The sequence below is a fragment of the Cardiocondyla obscurior genome, linkage group LG19 (genome assembly GCF_019399895.1).
Source record: "Cardiocondyla obscurior isolate alpha-2009 linkage group LG19, Cobs3.1, whole genome shotgun sequence".
Lineage (NCBI taxonomy): Eukaryota > Metazoa > Arthropoda > Insecta > Hymenoptera > Formicidae > Cardiocondyla > Cardiocondyla obscurior.
The window spans coordinates 1,640,722-1,658,900 of record NC_091882.1 but is presented as its reverse complement, the minus strand read 5'-3'; the positions used below and the strand labels follow the sequence as shown (position 1 = coordinate 1,658,900).

Here is an 18,179-nt window from a genome sequence, read left to right as displayed (position 1 = left end):
AATTATACTATACTATATAATTATTGAAAGTGTTTCAGTATCTACGTACGTAGGTTGTAATTTATTTTATAAATACACTCAATTTTTAATGCACTGTCTAAGTGTTAAGAATATTTATGTAATTAATAAATAGAAAATATATTTGTATTTTGTTAAAATATTAACGTCAGGATAATTTTAATCGTTAAAAAACTAATATAATTATAAATCGTATTTAAAAAGCTTGATATTTCTACGTTAAACGCAAAGAAAAAAAAACATTTATTTAATATACATTTTTAACTAATATAAATTAATGTATAAATAAAAAAAAATTATTTAATTAATAAGAAATCTAATATACAAGTATTAAATAATGACAGCACATTTTATTTTATTTTATTTTTCTTTTTAAATGATACTTTTGTTCGGATCAAAGAAGAAAGCAATGCACATTTATTTGCTTTTATTAATGAATTATTAATAAATTATAAATAAATTATAAATAAATTAAATAAAAAACATTAAAATTATTAATATGTTTTCCTTAATGGATACATCCGAGAAGATGTATTACATGCGGTAACTAAATCATAAAACTCCGTGATTTGTAGTCGAATGTGTGATTCAGGTTGGAGGTACAACTTCCATCGCTCGCTGCCAGCCTCCATATCCTCCACCATATCCTCCACCACCACCTCCATGATGTTCCGATGCTGTCGCATAAATCACTTCGTGTCCACCTCCTCCGCTCGATACAAGCTTTTTCAAACCGACTATCGCACTTAAAACTAAAGCCATTTTCGCTGTCAGCAAAGCCGTGCCAGCGATAAAAGCAATTTTTCCATAAGCAAGTTGCGCCATCATGCCTAAACAAAAAGAAAAGAAATTAAAATTAGCATTGAGTATATAGCTAGACAATTTTTATTCCGTATATTCAAACGGAGAAACATTCTTTTTGCTTTTTTAATTAATCAAAAGCTGTTTCTGCTAGTAGAATATTAACGTTTTACAGAAAAAAAGATAACTTACCTGCTAATACAGCACCTGCTATTATTACATATCCGAAACCTTTATTCTTCTTTTTCCTTCCTGCAAATATTCAGTATTTTTTTTTGTTAAATTTGCCTTTAAAATTTATTAACAATAAATTCTTTTTCCTTTTGAAAAAGAATTTTTTTTATAAAGTTATTAAAATTGTATTAAAATACATTAAAACAAATTGAACGTTGTAATTAATATTTATAATTTATTTCAGACCACCATTGCAGTCTTTAATTTATCTTGCGATTTAATTAAAGAACAAAATTAATTTTTTTAATAACGCAATTGATTCTTAACAATCATTAAGATTGATAATATATTACCTTCAAACGCGTTGCCCGGTATTGTCAGTTTCACGCTTCTCGACGTCAAATACTCATAAAATTTGTTATCCAATTTCTGATCGAGGCTCAGCTCGGTTTCATTTTCAGATACCGAGCCGGCATTCCTTGCCGCGGTTGCTGGATCTTTCGTAATTGAAATGTAATCGTTGATTTTATATACGGAATCGTCTTGGATAGCCGTGTCGAGAATCTCGAGGGCGCGCCGTTTGAAGCAGTCGAAGGTATTCTTTTCGCTCGTGCACCGTTGGAACAGACTTGTATATTCACTTTTGGCAGTCACTAAATTACAGATCACCGCGAGATGAAACAAGCGCAAGATCCAAACCGGCGAACGTCGCTTTTCCATTATAAACGATTAGGTGCACAGACGCTAACTCGTTAGGTCCTCTCGTTCGGGCGACCTCCAGCCGTTTATCGCAACGATCATCGGCTTCTTCCTCGTCGGGTCTTGCTCTGTCCTCGCTGATGGTCAGCTCGATAAATCCCGCAGACTACTCGTTAGAATCTGGTTGCATTGTGACTTATATAAGTGTGCACCCATTAGCCTCTCCTACCAACGCATTAAGATTCTTGGTACACGCGCCCGTACTTGATCCACGCGCTGTTTAACGCCACACAACGGAAGGAAAGACCCCTCAACCAAAACAATGTCGTACAGCCCCGTAAGTAAGTATCCCTCTGACCTGCTTGTCAAACGAACCTTAAAACTCCGCCGCGCCAATCGTCGTTAATAACAACGCATCAGGAGCGGAATGCGGGTAAAACAGAGGATATTCCGCGCTCAGACATGATTATAAGTGCAAACCTCTGTATCGAGTAGCAGAAACAGTTGTGGATTTGTCCATCAATTTGCATGCATGACTAACTTTACGTGTTACAGAATAGTGTCATGCGGAAATGAGTTTTTATTATTTTTCAACGCTAGTTATTTCTCAGTATTGTTGCTTTATACGCCGGCCCAGAGTTCAATATTAACATAAGTATTAGGCCGAACGTAGATTACTTGGAAAAATTTCTTCTCTCCTTCCGGCACGTAATATTCTTTTAAATAAACATATTCAACGGCGCAAACTTCATATTTTTGTTCTCGATAAAAGAGAACGGAAAAAAGAAAAAGAAAAAAGAAATTATTATTAAATTTTTATTATTGAATAATATTTTAATAATAAAATAGAAATTAAATCGATGGAAGTAGGTATGCATCGGGCGTTAAAGTAGATGGGTTTCATTATCAAGTGATTATCGAGCCACGAAATTATGAAATGTAAGTCATATGCGCAGAACAATGCGTAATCAACTTACGAAGATCGGAAAACTCATTACTGTAACATCCGAGATACTGTTAATCCAATACGGTTTACGATCCGTGACAAACTACATTTTGAAAATGACTCGGACTATTACGTTAATGGGGAGCTGATTAACGCTGTCGTTTAACGTCCTCGGTTTCTCGCTGATTTTGCCACCAAATGTTTGTCGCATTAGCTGAGCCCCGCGGGAATTTCACATCACCCGGATAAATTTCATTTGACATCAATCGTAGTACATACCAGGCCAGGTATTCATTATCCAATTTACTCATTATCACTTTAATAATACGATGGTGCGAGTAATTATCAAGAAGAAAGCGTAGACGCGAACGTGAGCTTTTCACGGTCCCATTATCAAATGGCTTCTGCGATAATACTGTCATTTCTTGAAGTAATACTTCCGTAAAACGCCACTTTTCCCGTCCGTCAGACTCGCGCACCCAAACGAGCGTAATGCATATTAATTTTTTTTTGATATTTTTATTTCCACTTTATTCTTTTTAACGATATTTTTGTCGCGCTGTTAATTAATGGTATTTAATTTTATTTAATACGGCACACGTGTACTCTCCCGGCGCTGCTTTACGACGCAGAGTCGCGCAAGAAACTACACATGTAAACGCGAAACAATTAAAATCTCACGAGAGAAGATAATAAACTCGTTTAATAGCTTTCTTCACCGGCCGTTACAACGTGCTATGCGTTCCCACCGTGATTGTTATACTTGACAGAGGATGTTACGAGCACGTGGTCGTGTACGTAGCTGCATGACCGTAAAGACACGGTAGTATTTTCTTTTACAAGCAAACGCGCGTTTCCCGGATGTAATCATCGCTGTCCTTTTTGCGGGTGGTAGCGGGCGCGAGAGCGACGGAGAAGGAGATACCGCGGTACAGTTAGGCGACCGAAAGAAAGGACGACGCAATAATGGACTGAGACTAATGGGATCGCTAAGTGAAAACGTCAGAGTCCCAGTGACAATTCCTACTGATGGGCAGATACTTGAAACTGAAACTTGAAAGTGAACTTGTAATAAGAAACGCCATTACACAATGCGGACAAAGAAATGATAGCCGCGGCTTATCGGCGGCTTCTTCTTTTTTTTCCGATTTATTCGATCTATCTCGTCCTCGTTATACGTTCGCAGCGACGGAAACCGCGTATAATAGCGCGATAGAGTAAGAAGAGAAATTAATAACGAAGGTACGTTAAATTAAATATAGTTTCAACGCATATCGTGCATTTAATCTTATCTTTATTCGTAACAGATTACTTAAAACTGTATAATAATATAGAACATGTTTAATTAATGGTCAAGAGAAATCAAAATCTAAAATATTATATAACACATATATTTAAAATGCTAATATTGTACTCAATTTAATTATTATTTATTTTATTATTAATATATATAAATCAGTATTTAATTATTTTAATTCTAATATCAATCTTTAATATATTTTTTTTAATATATTTAATTATCGACACGTAGAATTAATATATTAATATTGCAGTGTAATCGTAATACTTTTACTGTATCGTTTTAAAATAATCCGCATCGCCAAACTTTTTTTCTTTACCGAATGAATCTCGCTTTTAAATAAGGCAGAAGTCGGATTAAACTTTGGAGCGAGTTAACCATTTCGGTCGTAATTTCTATACCGATAATCGATTTAAATTTCTTATTATACAAAAATGTGCAATTAATTATTTCGAGTCGAAAACAAAGTTCTTTCGGTTTTGTCTACTCTCTTCCGAATCGTTACTTCCGTCGTACACGTTCACGACTTCCCGAATAACGTGCTGATCGTAAGGACTGTAGTCTTGCAACGGTCTGTAAGGTCGCTGCGGGAAATGATGATCGTAATGGGCGTATGCACCGGCAGGTGTTTCGTGCCCGTAAGCGTGAAAGCCATTGAACGCGCTCGCCGAATAAGGAGGTGCTGCAGGTGCTCCGGAAAAGAGCGTGTTCCATCCTAAAAGACTGATCAGAAACAACGCCATCTTCGTCAGCAAGAGCGCCTTCTTGGTAACGATTAACAGAAAACCGAACATAAGCGGGATTAGGGATGCCAGATTGAATTTGAAACCCAAGAGAAATGGCAGTAATACGTGTCTGGTCAACTGCCTTCCTGAAATGATAGAATTTGACCTTGAATTGGCAACCAGTTCCGTTGCCTTGACCGTGCTGCCTGCTGGAGGACGTTCTTGAAACCGGTTGGAACACGTTACATCTTAGCCAGTACAAGAACCAGTATGAGGTTCGATTCTGCGCTAAGATAACGCGAGCTGTTTCGCATATTTATATATATTTTTTTTTTTTTTTTTTTTTTTTTTAAGCAAAAACTTCGTAATTTTAATTAAACTTCGAAGCGTAATTATTTCTTTGTAAACCCAATTTGTAACAAATTTCTTATAATTTTTGCATGAAATTATTTGCAGAATTTATTAGCAAAGAACTCGCCGATAAAAGAAAAAAAGAAGAAAAGAAAAAAAAAACTTGTAAAGCTTACTCAGTTAAAGAGCTCGATCAAGTTTATTGAATTTAGCTGAGGCCGAAATGCTCGATTAATTTTGCAGAATTAAATATCGGTAGCCTACCTGCGCCGATTTGCCTGTCGCTGTACGAAGCGACTCTTTCATTAAGAACAAATTCCAGGATCCCGTTTCCATTCAGCATTGGCCCGATGCGCATCTGTAATCCCGGATATATATTATCCAAGTTCCACTTTACGTTGCGGCGTTCCATTAATCTGGCAGCTGCCTTCATGACGTTTCCAAAATCCTTCGGATCGTAGTCGAGGTCCAGAAGATCTCTACCGTAGCCTTCCGCCCTGTCGAGTCGTACTTTTCCAAATTCAAGGCTGTCCTTGTCGTTCAAAGACTGCAGAGCACTCAAAACGCCGCGGTTCACGCATTCGAAGGTACCGTGTTCCTTTTTCGCGAGGCACAAGCCGAAAGCCTCGTGGAAGCCGTAAGAACGCCCGTCGTCCAAAGTAACGTGATCCTTGGGCTCCATAATTACCGTAAAACTCGTAGACACGAGAAAAAACAGGCACAAATAACGGAGTTCGCTTTTCATCTTCGGATCGTTGATTTTAATCGAACTCCCACATGCAAACGGGTTTAGATGAAAGTAAACGTCAAACTGATACTCAAATTAATTCAGCGGACTTATTAAAATTCATGAAGGCTATCGCGCGATCCGTTTTACTTAAATTTACTCCGAGATGGTAGGCACGAGATATAGTCCGCGCTGTAACGGGCGCTCAAGGAATTTCGGCGTTTAATATGCGGCTCGTCACATTTTCGAACTATCATAATTTTATTTTACTAATATATTTTTCTTCTTTTTTTCAGATTTAAACGGGAATTTCTAACGCACGGAAGAGATGTGGAGTAACGAAGGTCTCATAAAATACTGTTCACGCTGTTCCTACGATCACCCACCTATATAGGCGACAAGGGGCGGTTCACACACGACAGAACAATTGGTTTCACTTGGCGGATTTTACAAGTAGCGAAAGTATACGTCGTTTGTATTTCGTGAGCGCGGTGGCTTGGTCGATACACCGGATGCACCGCGAAGGGTAATTTCCTCTGGCCGAAGAATGGAGTGTCGGAAAGATCGTTATACCGTCGGATTGATGGGACAGGCCTGACAGCTCGGCAAAGAAAAATTGGGTACGCAAGTAGCGCGGATATAATTGCCGAATTTACGTAAATGTGGAACGAGATCCGAAGATACCATTAATTGCAAGACATTCAGGTGAGTTTATTGAATTAAGTTTTTAAGCCTTTTGAATTGAGTTTTTTTTTTTTGTATATAAATATTTTTCTCTCATCTTTAATGTATTATTATCTCTTTTAAATTTAGATATCGACCCACTTTGAGATTTAACTTCGCCGTGAGAGAAATGGTATGTATATTAGTCGCATATATTACGATTTACCGCTAATTATTATTTCGGTCGATTTTTTTTTTTTTATATATATATTTAGAACGGTCTTACATTAGTAATTCGGATTTGACGTGGTGAGGGATAGTGGAGCAAATAATTCGAAAGAGAATTAAGTTCAAGTCAACTTTTAATATTATACAAAAATTACAATTTATTTATAAATAATGTGATAAGTTACATGATGATCCCAGAACGGGGTGATCGATATATAAATAATCATTGGATTAAATCTGGTGGTCTCGTGCGAGTACTGACTACGAGTCGTTCCGCGTGCGAATAGACACGGAGGATTCTGAAAGGATACCGCACGAGTATGAACGAGAAGGCGCGACTTCTACCATTCTGACAGGATTCCACTGTTCTGAGAGTCTTTTGAGATTCGTGTGTCTCAATCTCCGAGTGTAGCCTTGCGTCGTTATCGGTGAGGTGATAAGCTTTCCGTCGTAGATTTGCGGGAAACATCGAACTATGGCGTAACGATCCCCGTCGGTTGTCGATAGAGATCGATTGAGGCGTCGTCGTTGGAATCGTCGAGTCAAGTATCGTTAAAAAAAAAAAAAAATCCAGTAACCGTCCGTGTCTAAGTCATTTGCCCGTCTATGTAGAATTGCGTTCAATGTAATCGTTTCGTGTGTAGTGAAACAAACGTCTTCGTTGTCGAGTTTGTGGATCCCTGAGAAGCCAAGCCACGCCACCCTCAGGTGATCGTCAGATTAACGACGATCACTTTGGCGAATGAAGGTAGAAAATTAGAAGGAAAAGAAGTTATGCTTAACTTTGAGCTATTCGGAAGGTTTGTACGCCTTGTACGCGAGATCAGAGCCGGCCGCCGATCTCGCCCAGCCGTGGTGATCGTGGTGCACATCGTGTCCATAGTCATGGACGGGATGTGCGACGACCTCGTAGCTCTGGCTCTTGTAAGCGAGCAGTTTCTGCAGGCCGAGGATCAAGCTGATGATGAGAGCGATCTTGCCGATGACGAGGGCTTTGAAAGCGATCAAAGCCAAGGCACCGAGGGCGATAGGGATGAGGGCGGCGGCTTTCAGTTTCAGAAGAAGAAGGATGGGCAACAGAGATTTGACGATCTTCTTTTTCTTTCCACGAGCTGAAACACGATTCCGAAATATGTACTTCCAAGTTAATTTTGAAAAGGTATACATTTTTTAAGACACGTAATTTTTTTCTTTAATTAAATAATATTAAATTATGTGTTTATTAATTAAAAAAAAATTATATTTTAATTTGAAATCTTAGGAATATTTTTTTTTTTTTTTTCTTAATTAATAAAGTTTTACCTTCATCGAAAGAACGAGAGACGTCTTCAGGAAGGCTCAACTCGACGGTGTGCGAAGATAAGAATTTGGCGGCTCTATCGACAATAGCCTGATCAATCGCAGCTTCTTTGGCTTCGGTCTCAGCAGGTAAGGTACTTTCAATGTCATTAAGAGACCTTGCATTGTCAGCTCGGCTGGAAAAAAAAATAGACGTGTACTTTTATCACGATCATTATATCTGCATAAATCCATTGAGTTGTCGCGAAGTCCGTTAAGAACTTTCTATGCTAATTTTACGACAACCAGACGTTGTAAAGAGTCAAGTAAAATCAAATAGCCTTTATCTCACATGTTCATTGATTACGATAATTAAGTGAGAGTAAAGAATTAATTTTTTTAGTTTATAGGATTATTGATTTGTAAATTTTTTTTTTTTTTTGTCTCTCTATTTCTCTCTTTCTCCTTTTCTTTTCTATAATTTCAATTATACTCGAAAGAAATTTAAATCTCAAAATTATAAAATAATTAATTAAATTAAGCTCGGTAATCAGACAGCAACGATCCCTTTCTATTTTATATCGCCCGAATAATTTACACTTTAATTTAATTAGAAATACAATTCGAATATAAATTTCCCGCATTCACCACACGAACTACCTCTTGCATTTTTTTTTTTTTTTTTTTTTTTAATTTCTCAGCTTCACTGTCGATTACCATCGTTTCGATAGCAGCCGTAAGATAACGTTCACTACGTCGAGTGAATCAATAAGTCAGTCTTGTTCGTTACCTATTCTTGGCGTCTTCGGTCTGCACGATCTTGAATCCGTCGACGATCTCGATGTCGGCCGAGCGAGCGGCACGGTCGACGTAGCGTAGGGCCTTCATCTTAAGACACACCGCCATGCTCGACTCCCCGGAGCAGGAAGCGTACACGTCGAGGGCCTCCTCAAGGATCGAGGGTTGCGGCGACGCCACCGCGTCCTGCGACGCCGGGGCGGCGAGGGCCGATACCACGAAGAGTGCGCCGATTACCACGAATTTGAACATTTTGGCAGATCTCCCGTACTGCGAGCACCAAATCGAATTACTCCAACTCCTCGTAACTTTTCTTCACTTCTTCTCCTCTACCTCGCGCTTCCTCGGCTACTTGCCTTTTATATTTTTTTCGCACGTGAACGCTCGAACGAGTACGGCGATCGTATCGACACTGCCCGAAAGAATCACGATTGCTGCCTTTTATCCTCGTCGCGAAAGGGGCCCGCGTACGTTTTTGAAATTTTGATGGCCCCCACCGGGCAGCCCCCGCCTGCCGCACGGGTTACAACCCATACGAGCTATTGGTCCTCCTCCAGGCGGTCATTCCGTTCGTGTCGTGTGCGTTTCTCGTTGACGTACCTCCACACTGCTGGTCCTTCTCCATCGGCTCTCCTCTCCGTGTACCTGTGTGCCTACATAAGTCGTTTATGTACACAACGGGTGTGTTGGCCGCCGCAAACCCGCCCCGTACGTGTGCGAACTCAGGCGCACACTCTTGCGAAAACGCGAGAGGAAAAGGACGAGGAAGAAGGGAAGAGCGACGGAGAAAACGGGAGAAAGATGATGCGTGCCCGCACGCCGCCGACCTCTTCCCTCCGGACCGCCGGAGATCACGGTCCAGCCGGGGGAGACATTTCGGCACGGGTCAAAGGCACTGAAAGTATCGAGCACCCGCATTCCTCTTGCCGCAGATACCTCTGGGAATTCAGATTAAAAATCGAGATAAGAAAGCGGACCCGAGCGTAGCTGGTCCCGCGTTATCATTCACCGGCGTGCCACCGATTGCGATCCTTATTGATTTAGCGATTTCGCGCCGGCCGCTATGCAAATAACCGTGGAAATTTGCGCGTAGGCTACTCTCGCGAGAGAATTTAGGTGTTACGTCCTGTTTTTTTTTTTTTTTTTCTTTTTCATCTTCTACTCGCTAAATGCAACGGCGAAGATACAGCAGCTGCGACAGGAATTGCCTACTTGTCAGAACTTTCAAAGAGACACATGTGCAATGTGCTATGCATTAAAGATGAATTATCTGCGGTGGCATAAGTTATTTGGCGTAGTCTTCTCTCCGGATGACTCTTGCCGATGACTCGCCGAATTGAGTCACTTGTCATAATTAGTTTCTAGGACGGAATAAGGAGACTGGCCGTATTCAATTTCTTGTCAAACCGCGTCTCCCTTGTGACCGTGCGCTTCCACTTGCGTTTGAATTAAAACCAAAAGAAAGAAAAAAAAGGAAAAAATAATAATTTGTCTTTAATTAGCGCTACTTTAAATATGAAAAAAAAAAATCTCGTGACACCATTTGCGAAGAATCCTTATATCGTACCAGTAGAGAAGTGCCGGGTATATTTAACCAAACACTCGGGATAAGTTAGCTTATGATTTCGCTTTCGTCAAAGTATATTACACCGGATACTTCTATACTATCAAGTAGATGATACTTCGCTCGCCTCCACAACTTTCCAACGTGCTTATAACTTTGCGCGATGATAGTCTTGTAACAGTACAGACGTCACACCGTGCGATTTATTATTATCTGAAATTACGACTTTCCTACCATTCCACAATTGTCGCAACCTCTTACGCTTGCGAGATCACATATATTAATTTCCTTTTTTTTCTTTTTTTTTTCTTTTTAATTTAAGTACAATTTTATTTCTATTTCCTAATAACGTGTCCCGATTCTCGATGAAGAACAGTTAGTTTTGAATGATTTCGTAATACTGCGTTCCTCTCGAATTTCTGCTCTTTTGATCTGCCTTGCCTATTTATATCTTTCTTCATTTTCCGCTCTAAGAGCTGTATTAATCCTATGATTTAAGCACAATTTATGATTTAAGGTCATCTCCTTTTGCTCAGCGTCGGTAAGATAACTAGTCAATGATCTTTGAAATTAATGTATTCCGGTGGCTCTGTCGCACGGAACATTTAACGGTTTTTCAAATGGAATGTGCGTGCACGCATCACTGTGGCTCGATCATGTGTGTGAGCTGGGCCCAAGCCAGAAATTTCCTCCAGGTGGACAAGCCGCGCCTCGCCTCGTCTCACCTTGCTTCGCGCTTCGCCTCGTCCCGCGTCACCATGACCCGAAGGCTTCTTGTCTAGAAAAAAAGATGGGAAAAGGGAGGAGACGTACTCAAAAGTATTTCATCGCCGCCGATGTATCCGTGCGCGGAGGGAAAGAACTCGGATGTGCGGCTGACTTTCTCCGCGCTTCAAGTTCGAAGATGGCCAGGCGAATCTCTGCGCCGGCCGGTCCAGCTCGCGTTCTCACCAAGTCATGAAGTTCCTTTTATCGAAGAATTTGCCCACACGAAACGGTATTTTAACGCATGCCGAGCTGCTTAAATAAACGACGTTGAGTCTTTGGAATTTTTACAAATAATGTGCAAAATAATCTCAATGTTTAAAATTAAAGCATATTTTAGAAACTTTTAAAGTTTCTTTAGATTTCTTTTACTTCATCTAAAGTACATTTAAAATATTTTAAATTATAATTGCATCATCGATTAAAATTATTATTAATTAAATTGTCGCGTCGATTAAAATTTTTTTCAATCGATATAAAAATTAATATTATGCCAAGGATAATAAAAATATTAAATCAAGCAAATTTAAGCGTCTAATTCTTAAAGGTATACATTTTGCAAATTATTCGTAATTTAACATAAAAAGACAATGAGACGTTAATTATTTTGCATATACTGCTGCTAACTCTAAAGTATTATCCATTTTTTTTTCTTTCTCCTAGTTAGCATTATTCACGACCTCCTCACAACAAGGTATACATATAATGTACAATAGGTCTCATGAGACTTTCACTTTGTTCTCGCAGCCTTTTTTTCCTCGCGCAAAAAAAAAAGGCGGTTTATTCTAACCGCGCATTATGTGGATCTCGTCGCACTCAAACGATCCTCGTTCGCAAGCGGCCGGCAAATTCGAAAGCTCCGTTCATTCTTCGTATAAAGGTGAATATACGCTTACTAATCGAACAACGAACGAGCATTGAACGCGACATTCGCAAACGAATCAATCGCTACAAAGATAACATACAAATCATCGGCAAACGTTCGCGTTCGGCGGCGCTCGTTCAGTATTCGTTCGCTAATAAATATATATCTTTGCATATCTTTATTACGCGCGTGATAATTAACTTGTGCGTAGAGTCGCGAACTAAAACGCTAATCCGGATGGTACATCAAGCTGGGTGGCAATCATGCGTACTCTTGGTGGTGGAACACTTTCCTCTCGTCGACGCCGGCGAGAGTGAACTCGTCCGAGGATCGAGGTCAGGTCAAGGCCCCCACGAAGTGAAGCCTTCGTAGAAGCCTGAGAGTACTCGCTCTCCTGCTTACTCCGCTTCTTCCCGTGCCTCGTCCTACGCCACCTCAGCCTTTCCTCCTTCTCGTTCATTCGGGCCTCTTTGCTTGCTCGCGAGACGCTCAAAATCATCGATTGCAGGTAAAATTCATTGCGATTAAAAAAAAAAAAAAGAAAGACAGTAAACGTCTTTTTACGTGTATTCGATAAGTCTCATTTTTTCTTTTTTTTTTTTTCTTTTTTTTTTCTTTTTTTATTGTGTATTAATTATTGAAATATTTAAGGCGCTCATATCGTTTTCCTTCGTTTTAGATATGATGCGAGAGATAAGTGAAACTCGTATGAAAGTACGTAATTTCGTGCAGTTATTATATGCGTTTTATGTTGCTATGCGGGTTAGTAAAACCATAGTATTGATCCGTCTTGCTTTCCTCCGTGTCGTTGAGAGCATAAAGTAGAATATGGAAGGAAAAAAAAAAAAAAAGGGAAAAAAGAAAAAAAAATGGAAGATTCACACTTTGCACGCTGGAAGCACGCGTGAATGAACGAAACGAAAGTTCTCACCTTTCTTTCTCGCCTTTTTTCTCGTTTGCACGCGTATGTGATTCTCTAGCTTTTTTGTCCAGCGACAAGCTTTTCTCGGCGTGGATTATTTAGAGCGAACGGAACGAACCTGTTAAGGCTCGCAGGAGTGAATGAACGGGAGCTAATTGGTAAAATAGCCGCTGAGATGCAAACAATACCGTGGATAAAGCAGATGAATGGTTAATAATTACCTCGTAACAGCGCGAGCGATACTGCAAATACGGGCATTCTCCGCGCTCGGTTCTAATTTGTTTACTCGCCGCCGAAGAAAGTAGCGATATTAGTACTTTCACGAGAATAAATTTGTGCTTAATGTAAAACTCCGTCCGCGCTAATTCCCGCATGTATCCTACATAGAGCGCTCTTCTAATTCCCTCTCGACCCATTTCGCAACGGCTCTTCTTCGGCGCTCGTGTCCGCAATTTCTACAAGAAACGCCGCGTGTGCCGAAATAAAATTAGCAACGACGCGCCCTTGTCCCCGCGTGCGTAAAACGGCAGAATCGAAACGATACGCGCTTAGGGCGACGTGCGCCGCGTCGAGAAAATTTCGGAAACGAGAAGCGAATTTAAGGATGCTGGGTCCCGATCCATTGAGACGACTTTCGGAGCTCGCATGTGGAGGTATCGCCCTGACACGCGTATCAGGAACGGGACCACCTGGCCAGAAATGCGTTCTTGAAAATCGACGAAACTCCGGCCGAGAAGGACGGAGAGGACGACTCCGAGGGAACGAACGTCGCGCGAAAGAGGGAGATACGCGGACTCGTGGAGAACGCTCCCCGCACGCCGGGGAGACTCGGGGAACCGGGGTCCCGACTTTTTCTCCGGCGTGGTAGAGAGTGTTAGGCGCACCTTGAAAAGACTCAGCGCGGATGCTGACTGGCCCGATCGGTCTGCTCGGCCTGGTTTACTTCCCCGAGTGTGTGTCCACCGACTGGTCCCCGCATATACGTTTTACACGCACGGCCGGGCTCTCTCGTGAGCGTGCACGCGCACATTTACGGCGCTCGAAACACGCGGTGGTCGAAACGAGACTCGAACAAGTGCGTAAAGATGGATACTCGGATACATCAGGTTTTACTCGTGCGGCTTTCGTATGTAGGTGACGTCGCTCCTTCCCTCGGCACCACCGTGGTCCTATTCCGCGGTCTCCGCCGGCATTTTTCCGCGATTTTCTCTGAGAAACAGAGACGTCAATTGCTCGCGCAAAGATTCTAGACCGTCATTCAGACAGGCGGCTCATTGTGCTCGGTCTATATTTATAAAAGCCTTTCTCTATTTCACGTTATTTGTCTCGGCGCTTTCCACCTCCAGCGTTCCGCCCGCTCCTTCGCCTCCTGTCGCGTCCGCGTATTGAGATCTCTTACTTTCGATCGAGTCCCGAATCAACGGGCCATCAGTCGGTCAGGCTCCAGTTCTCTTACACGCCTCATCCCCCATCGTTTTCACCATCCGTCTCGCTCGTGTTCTAGCATATTTCGCTCTCTCTCGCTCGTTGCTCTCTCCTCGCCGCTCTACGATTTTAGCGTCGACATCCGTTAGTTTCACCCGAATTTTAAGCATCTCGCGATTGGCGGGGAGAACGCGCAAGAATTCCAGTGGGCGCGCTGTCGCAAAAGTATGAGACGCGATCGAGCGCAGCCGTGAGATTTCGAAATGCCGGAAGAGTCACGTGCATCTAGGTTTCATTCAAGAAATACAAGAGAGCCCATTGACGGAACGTGAAATGAGAAAATAATACCAAGCTTTCGATAATTATAGTCTTAATTTATTTGCGTATTTATAAATATACATGTTATAAGACAGCGAACGTATATACATATTATACGCAGCTATGCGTGAAATAATAAATACCGAAAATGATTCGTGCGTGAGTGGCCTCGTACGCGATGACCTAAAGTGACTGGGAAACGGACGAATAAAAAAAAAGAAAAAAATATTTAAAAAAAAAATAAAAAAAAAGAAAAGAAATAGAGAAGAAGGAAAAGAAAGAAATCGGACAGACGTGATAGAGTTTTGCGGGCGATTTTAGAGAGCTTTGTTCGTAAGATGAAAATAAATAGGAATTACGAGGAAAGGAGAAGAAAAATTTCGTGAGAGAGGAACGTGATCGAGATGTTATGATAACGAGTATAAATTTCTTTTCCTAGGTTGACGATGGTTTGTATGCGGAGTAAGCGATATCATGTCCCGATCTCGCCCATCCACCGGATCCGTGTCCTCCCCCGACTTGAACGACTTCATGCCCGTGATCGCCGCCGCCAGATACCAGCTTCTTAAGTCCAATGATAGAGGCAAGTACAAGCGCGAGTTTGCTCACTATCAGCGCCTTGCCAGCCAAGAGCGCGAGAGCACCGAGCGCCAAAGGTACTAAGGTACCACCGATTAATAACGGAATAGCGAGCAGGCCGCCCATTTTATTTTTCTTCTTGCGACCTAGAAAATAAAAGACATAATTAAAACTTGACGATTAAATCTCGCATATATTTAATAATAAAATAATAGAAAGAATTTTAATAAAACGATTAGGTTAAATTTAAATTCATACAGGTTTAAATTTTGATTATATTTCACATGCATTTACTCTAAATAATGCAGATATAATTAATTCGTCGAGTAATGCAATTTTTCATAATTTATTATTATTAATTAATCGCGTTGGAGGAATAATTTTTTTTAATAGCGTCGTCTTCTCTACCTTCTTCCGTAAGACTGCGTTGAAGTTCCTCCACGTTCGGTAATTTCACCTTCAGAGTGTGGCTTTGGAAGAATTTTGCAATTTTGTCGAAGATCATGCCGTTAAGAGCGTCTTCTTTATCTTCCAACGCTCGCGGTAGACCGGCTTCGATCTCTTGCAGAGATTTCTCCGGCTCGGATTCGTTAGTAGCTGACTCATCTTGGACCAGAGTGATACCGTCGGCCACGTTTAATTGAGCGCTCCGAGAGACCCTGTCTATAGCCGATAGGAGCTTCAGCTTCAGACAGGGACTTAATTCCGCGCCGGTGCATTCCTTGTATACTTGATAAACGTAACGCAGCTCGCCAAATATGCCATTGCTACTCGATCTTGCGGTCTGTTGCTCGTTGATTGAATTAGACGTGGGATTAGTTTCGGCCGATCTCGCAGTGACCGCTGTCAATAGCACAGCCAGGCATACGTAATATTGCGCGAACCGTTTCATTTTTCGTTGTAAAGTAAAATCTGTGAGGAAAAATTAATTTGACATTTTACTCTTACAATAAATAAATGGCGCACTAACGATCTATAACAGTTTAATATAAAATTAAAACGACACGTCGATAGCGTTTGAATTATCAACATAATTATCATTCATATCACGATATGCCGCGTTATAAAAATTTATTAAACTCGGTAAATATAAAAGAACATAAAAATAAAAATTAATTTATGTATTCGTGTCGCGTAATGCAGCTCGAAATGTAGATTTCTATTCAAAGAAAAATAATACTCCGCGAATGGATCCGATCACTTTCGCGCTATCTCTTTAATTAATTAAATCGGGATGGACTTTTCAAAATTCGCGTGGGTGTTATCCAGATACATGTCACAGATCTACGATAACTCCAACACTCAGCGCGATTTATCGCGGGTTTGAATAAAGCCGCCGCAAGTCCCGATCACTGTACCTTCCACGCGGTTCGATGCAAGAATCAAACGCTTCTGCGGTTTCTCCCTCGGCAATCCGGCTGCGTCCACGCAACTTCTATTTAATTTAACACGATGCGTGCCACCACGAGATGCGTGTATACCTGAGAGCACTCTAAGTAGACTGTACGTAACGGAAGCCCTGCCCTAGCTCTATATATCTGGCCAGGTATACCTCCGTACCGAGCGATATTCTCCCCACCCGGTTGGTACCGGTGTACACCACCATTGCGCGACTATTTTCATGCTCGGGCATTGATTTGAGAGCGGTTGCTTTTGCGTTTAGACCAACCACCCGGGAGAGAAGAGTAGAGAGCAGGATTCCACCGGTACGCGCGTCATGATCTCTCGAGCTCTCCCTCCGGATTTGCCCCCCACCAGCGAAACCGGCTGGACGCATCCAAGTAGTCCCATCGCAGTTTTGTCGCGCGCTAGACGAAACTATTTTTGCCGTTATGCTCTTTCGCGCCGGCATTCTTCTTCATCATCTATCCGTACCGGCGTCCTTTGGTACCCCGCCCGCTGTTGGTACCGCGCCGATTTAATTCGACCGGTTTAACCGCATTTCGTTCGCGTCGTTATTCCGTTGTCCCTCGCATGCGTGGGCGGCACCGCTATCTACGTATCGGCTGCCAGCCGGACGCGGTTCGATGCTCCCGCCCGTTGTTCTCCCCCCCGGATCTAATTTCCGTCGTCGATTTCGCGTCCCCGAGTTCACGATGGCACGGGAACAGGATTGAAAATGAAAGGCGCAAACCGCGGGACGATACCTCGCCGCTGAAAACGCGAGACGCGTTCGGTCCGCCCGGGACGAAGCCGTACGTTCGCCGGTGTTACAATAGAAAGCATTTCGTATGACGTTTACGGTCATTGATACGTTTGATAAGCAGGAAGCGCAATAAAATATAAAGTGTGTTATTGGCACGGGGCTGAATACCCATAGATTATTCTCTCCCGTTTACGATACTATAAAATTGTCCGTTAAATAGACGGTAAGATAACTTTTAGGACTCTGTTACTTTAACTGCTTCTTTCCGGACTGTCTTCATTATTTATGACGGGGGTTTTAGAGCTCGGTTAGTATCGTTAGATCGCGAGTGCATGCGCTTCTTTTCGAATCTCTCGTACGCGACTCTGAGTGCCGATTAAGACAATTAAAAGTTGCCACCGATGCCAAAATTATCGTTGTCACATGTGTACAACGATTTGAGATATAACTGCGCTTCTCATTACCTTCCTTCGAGTGCCGGACGCACAGTTATACCGTCGGCATTATGGTTCCTCGGCTCGGCTATTAAATCAAGGTGACAATACGTTCCACTTTTCAACGGAAGATCGGACAAACGTTTCCCTTTGCGCACCAACATAATCATGTCATCGAAAAAGAGAAACGATGAATCGGCGAATTAACGTGTATACCGTTACGCGCGTTAGGCACAATTTCTTCCTCCGATTAATCATCTAATTTGCACGACGCTCCATCCTTCCACTCGGTTCTTCCCCCCGTATCCTTGACGTTTCATCCTGTTCAATTCGACGTACGTCGGTGGACACAGCTCCGAACTGGGTCACACCAAGTGAAAACGCGCCGCGCGTAGATACACTTAGATCGCCGGCGGTTTTCTACGAGGGAAGAAAAAAGAACCGAAACAGAAA

The 18,179-nt window shown here is 41.7% G+C and overlaps 4 protein-coding genes and 1 long non-coding RNA gene across 5 annotated transcripts; 1 reads left to right on the top strand and 4 right to left on the bottom strand.

Moving 5' to 3' along the window:
* Positions 1 to 9: 9 nt before the first annotated feature.
* LOC139110036 (uncharacterized) lies at positions 10 to 2,363 on the bottom strand. Its single transcript, XM_070669548.1, has 3 exons — positions 1,347 to 2,363; positions 1,012 to 1,071; positions 10 to 848 (listed from the first exon to the last, which is right to left on the bottom strand). Exons 1-3 carry the CDS (start codon positions 1,711 to 1,713, stop codon positions 607 to 609), a joined length of 669 nt encoding a protein of 222 aa, XP_070525649.1. The 5' UTR covers positions 1,714 to 2,363; the 3' UTR covers positions 10 to 606.
* A 2,021-nt stretch (positions 2,364 to 4,384) lies between these two features.
* Positions 4,385 to 5,796, bottom strand: Osi10b (DUF1676 domain-containing protein Osi10b). Its single transcript, XM_070669859.1, has 2 exons — positions 5,279 to 5,796; positions 4,385 to 4,809 (listed from the first exon to the last, which is right to left on the bottom strand). The coding sequence occupies exons 1-2, from the start codon at positions 5,757 to 5,759 to the stop codon at positions 4,385 to 4,387; spliced, it is 906 nt and encodes a 301-aa protein (XP_070525960.1). The 5' UTR covers positions 5,760 to 5,796.
* Positions 5,797 to 7,400: 1,604 nt separating this feature from the next.
* Positions 7,401 to 9,081, bottom strand: Osi9 (DUF1676 domain-containing protein Osi9). Its single transcript, XM_070669554.1, has 3 exons — positions 8,701 to 9,081; positions 7,935 to 8,107; positions 7,401 to 7,744 (listed from the first exon to the last, which is right to left on the bottom strand). Exons 1-3 carry the CDS (start codon positions 8,958 to 8,960, stop codon positions 7,422 to 7,424), a joined length of 756 nt encoding a protein of 251 aa, XP_070525655.1. The 5' UTR covers positions 8,961 to 9,081; the 3' UTR covers positions 7,401 to 7,421.
* Positions 7,702 to 15,097, top strand: LOC139110042 (uncharacterized). The gene is made up of 3 exons (XR_011546939.1): positions 7,702 to 7,791; positions 7,929 to 8,060; positions 15,007 to 15,097. It is a non-coding gene; the product is annotated as an uncharacterized lncRNA (long non-coding RNA).
* On the bottom strand, positions 15,003 to 16,414 carry LOC139109883 (uncharacterized). Its single transcript, XM_070669290.1, has 2 exons — positions 15,555 to 16,414; positions 15,003 to 15,292 (listed from the first exon to the last, which is right to left on the bottom strand). The coding sequence occupies exons 1-2, from the start codon at positions 16,036 to 16,038 to the stop codon at positions 15,003 to 15,005; spliced, it is 774 nt and encodes a 257-aa protein (XP_070525391.1). The 5' UTR covers positions 16,039 to 16,414.
* Positions 16,415 to 18,179: the final 1,765 nt, after the last annotated feature.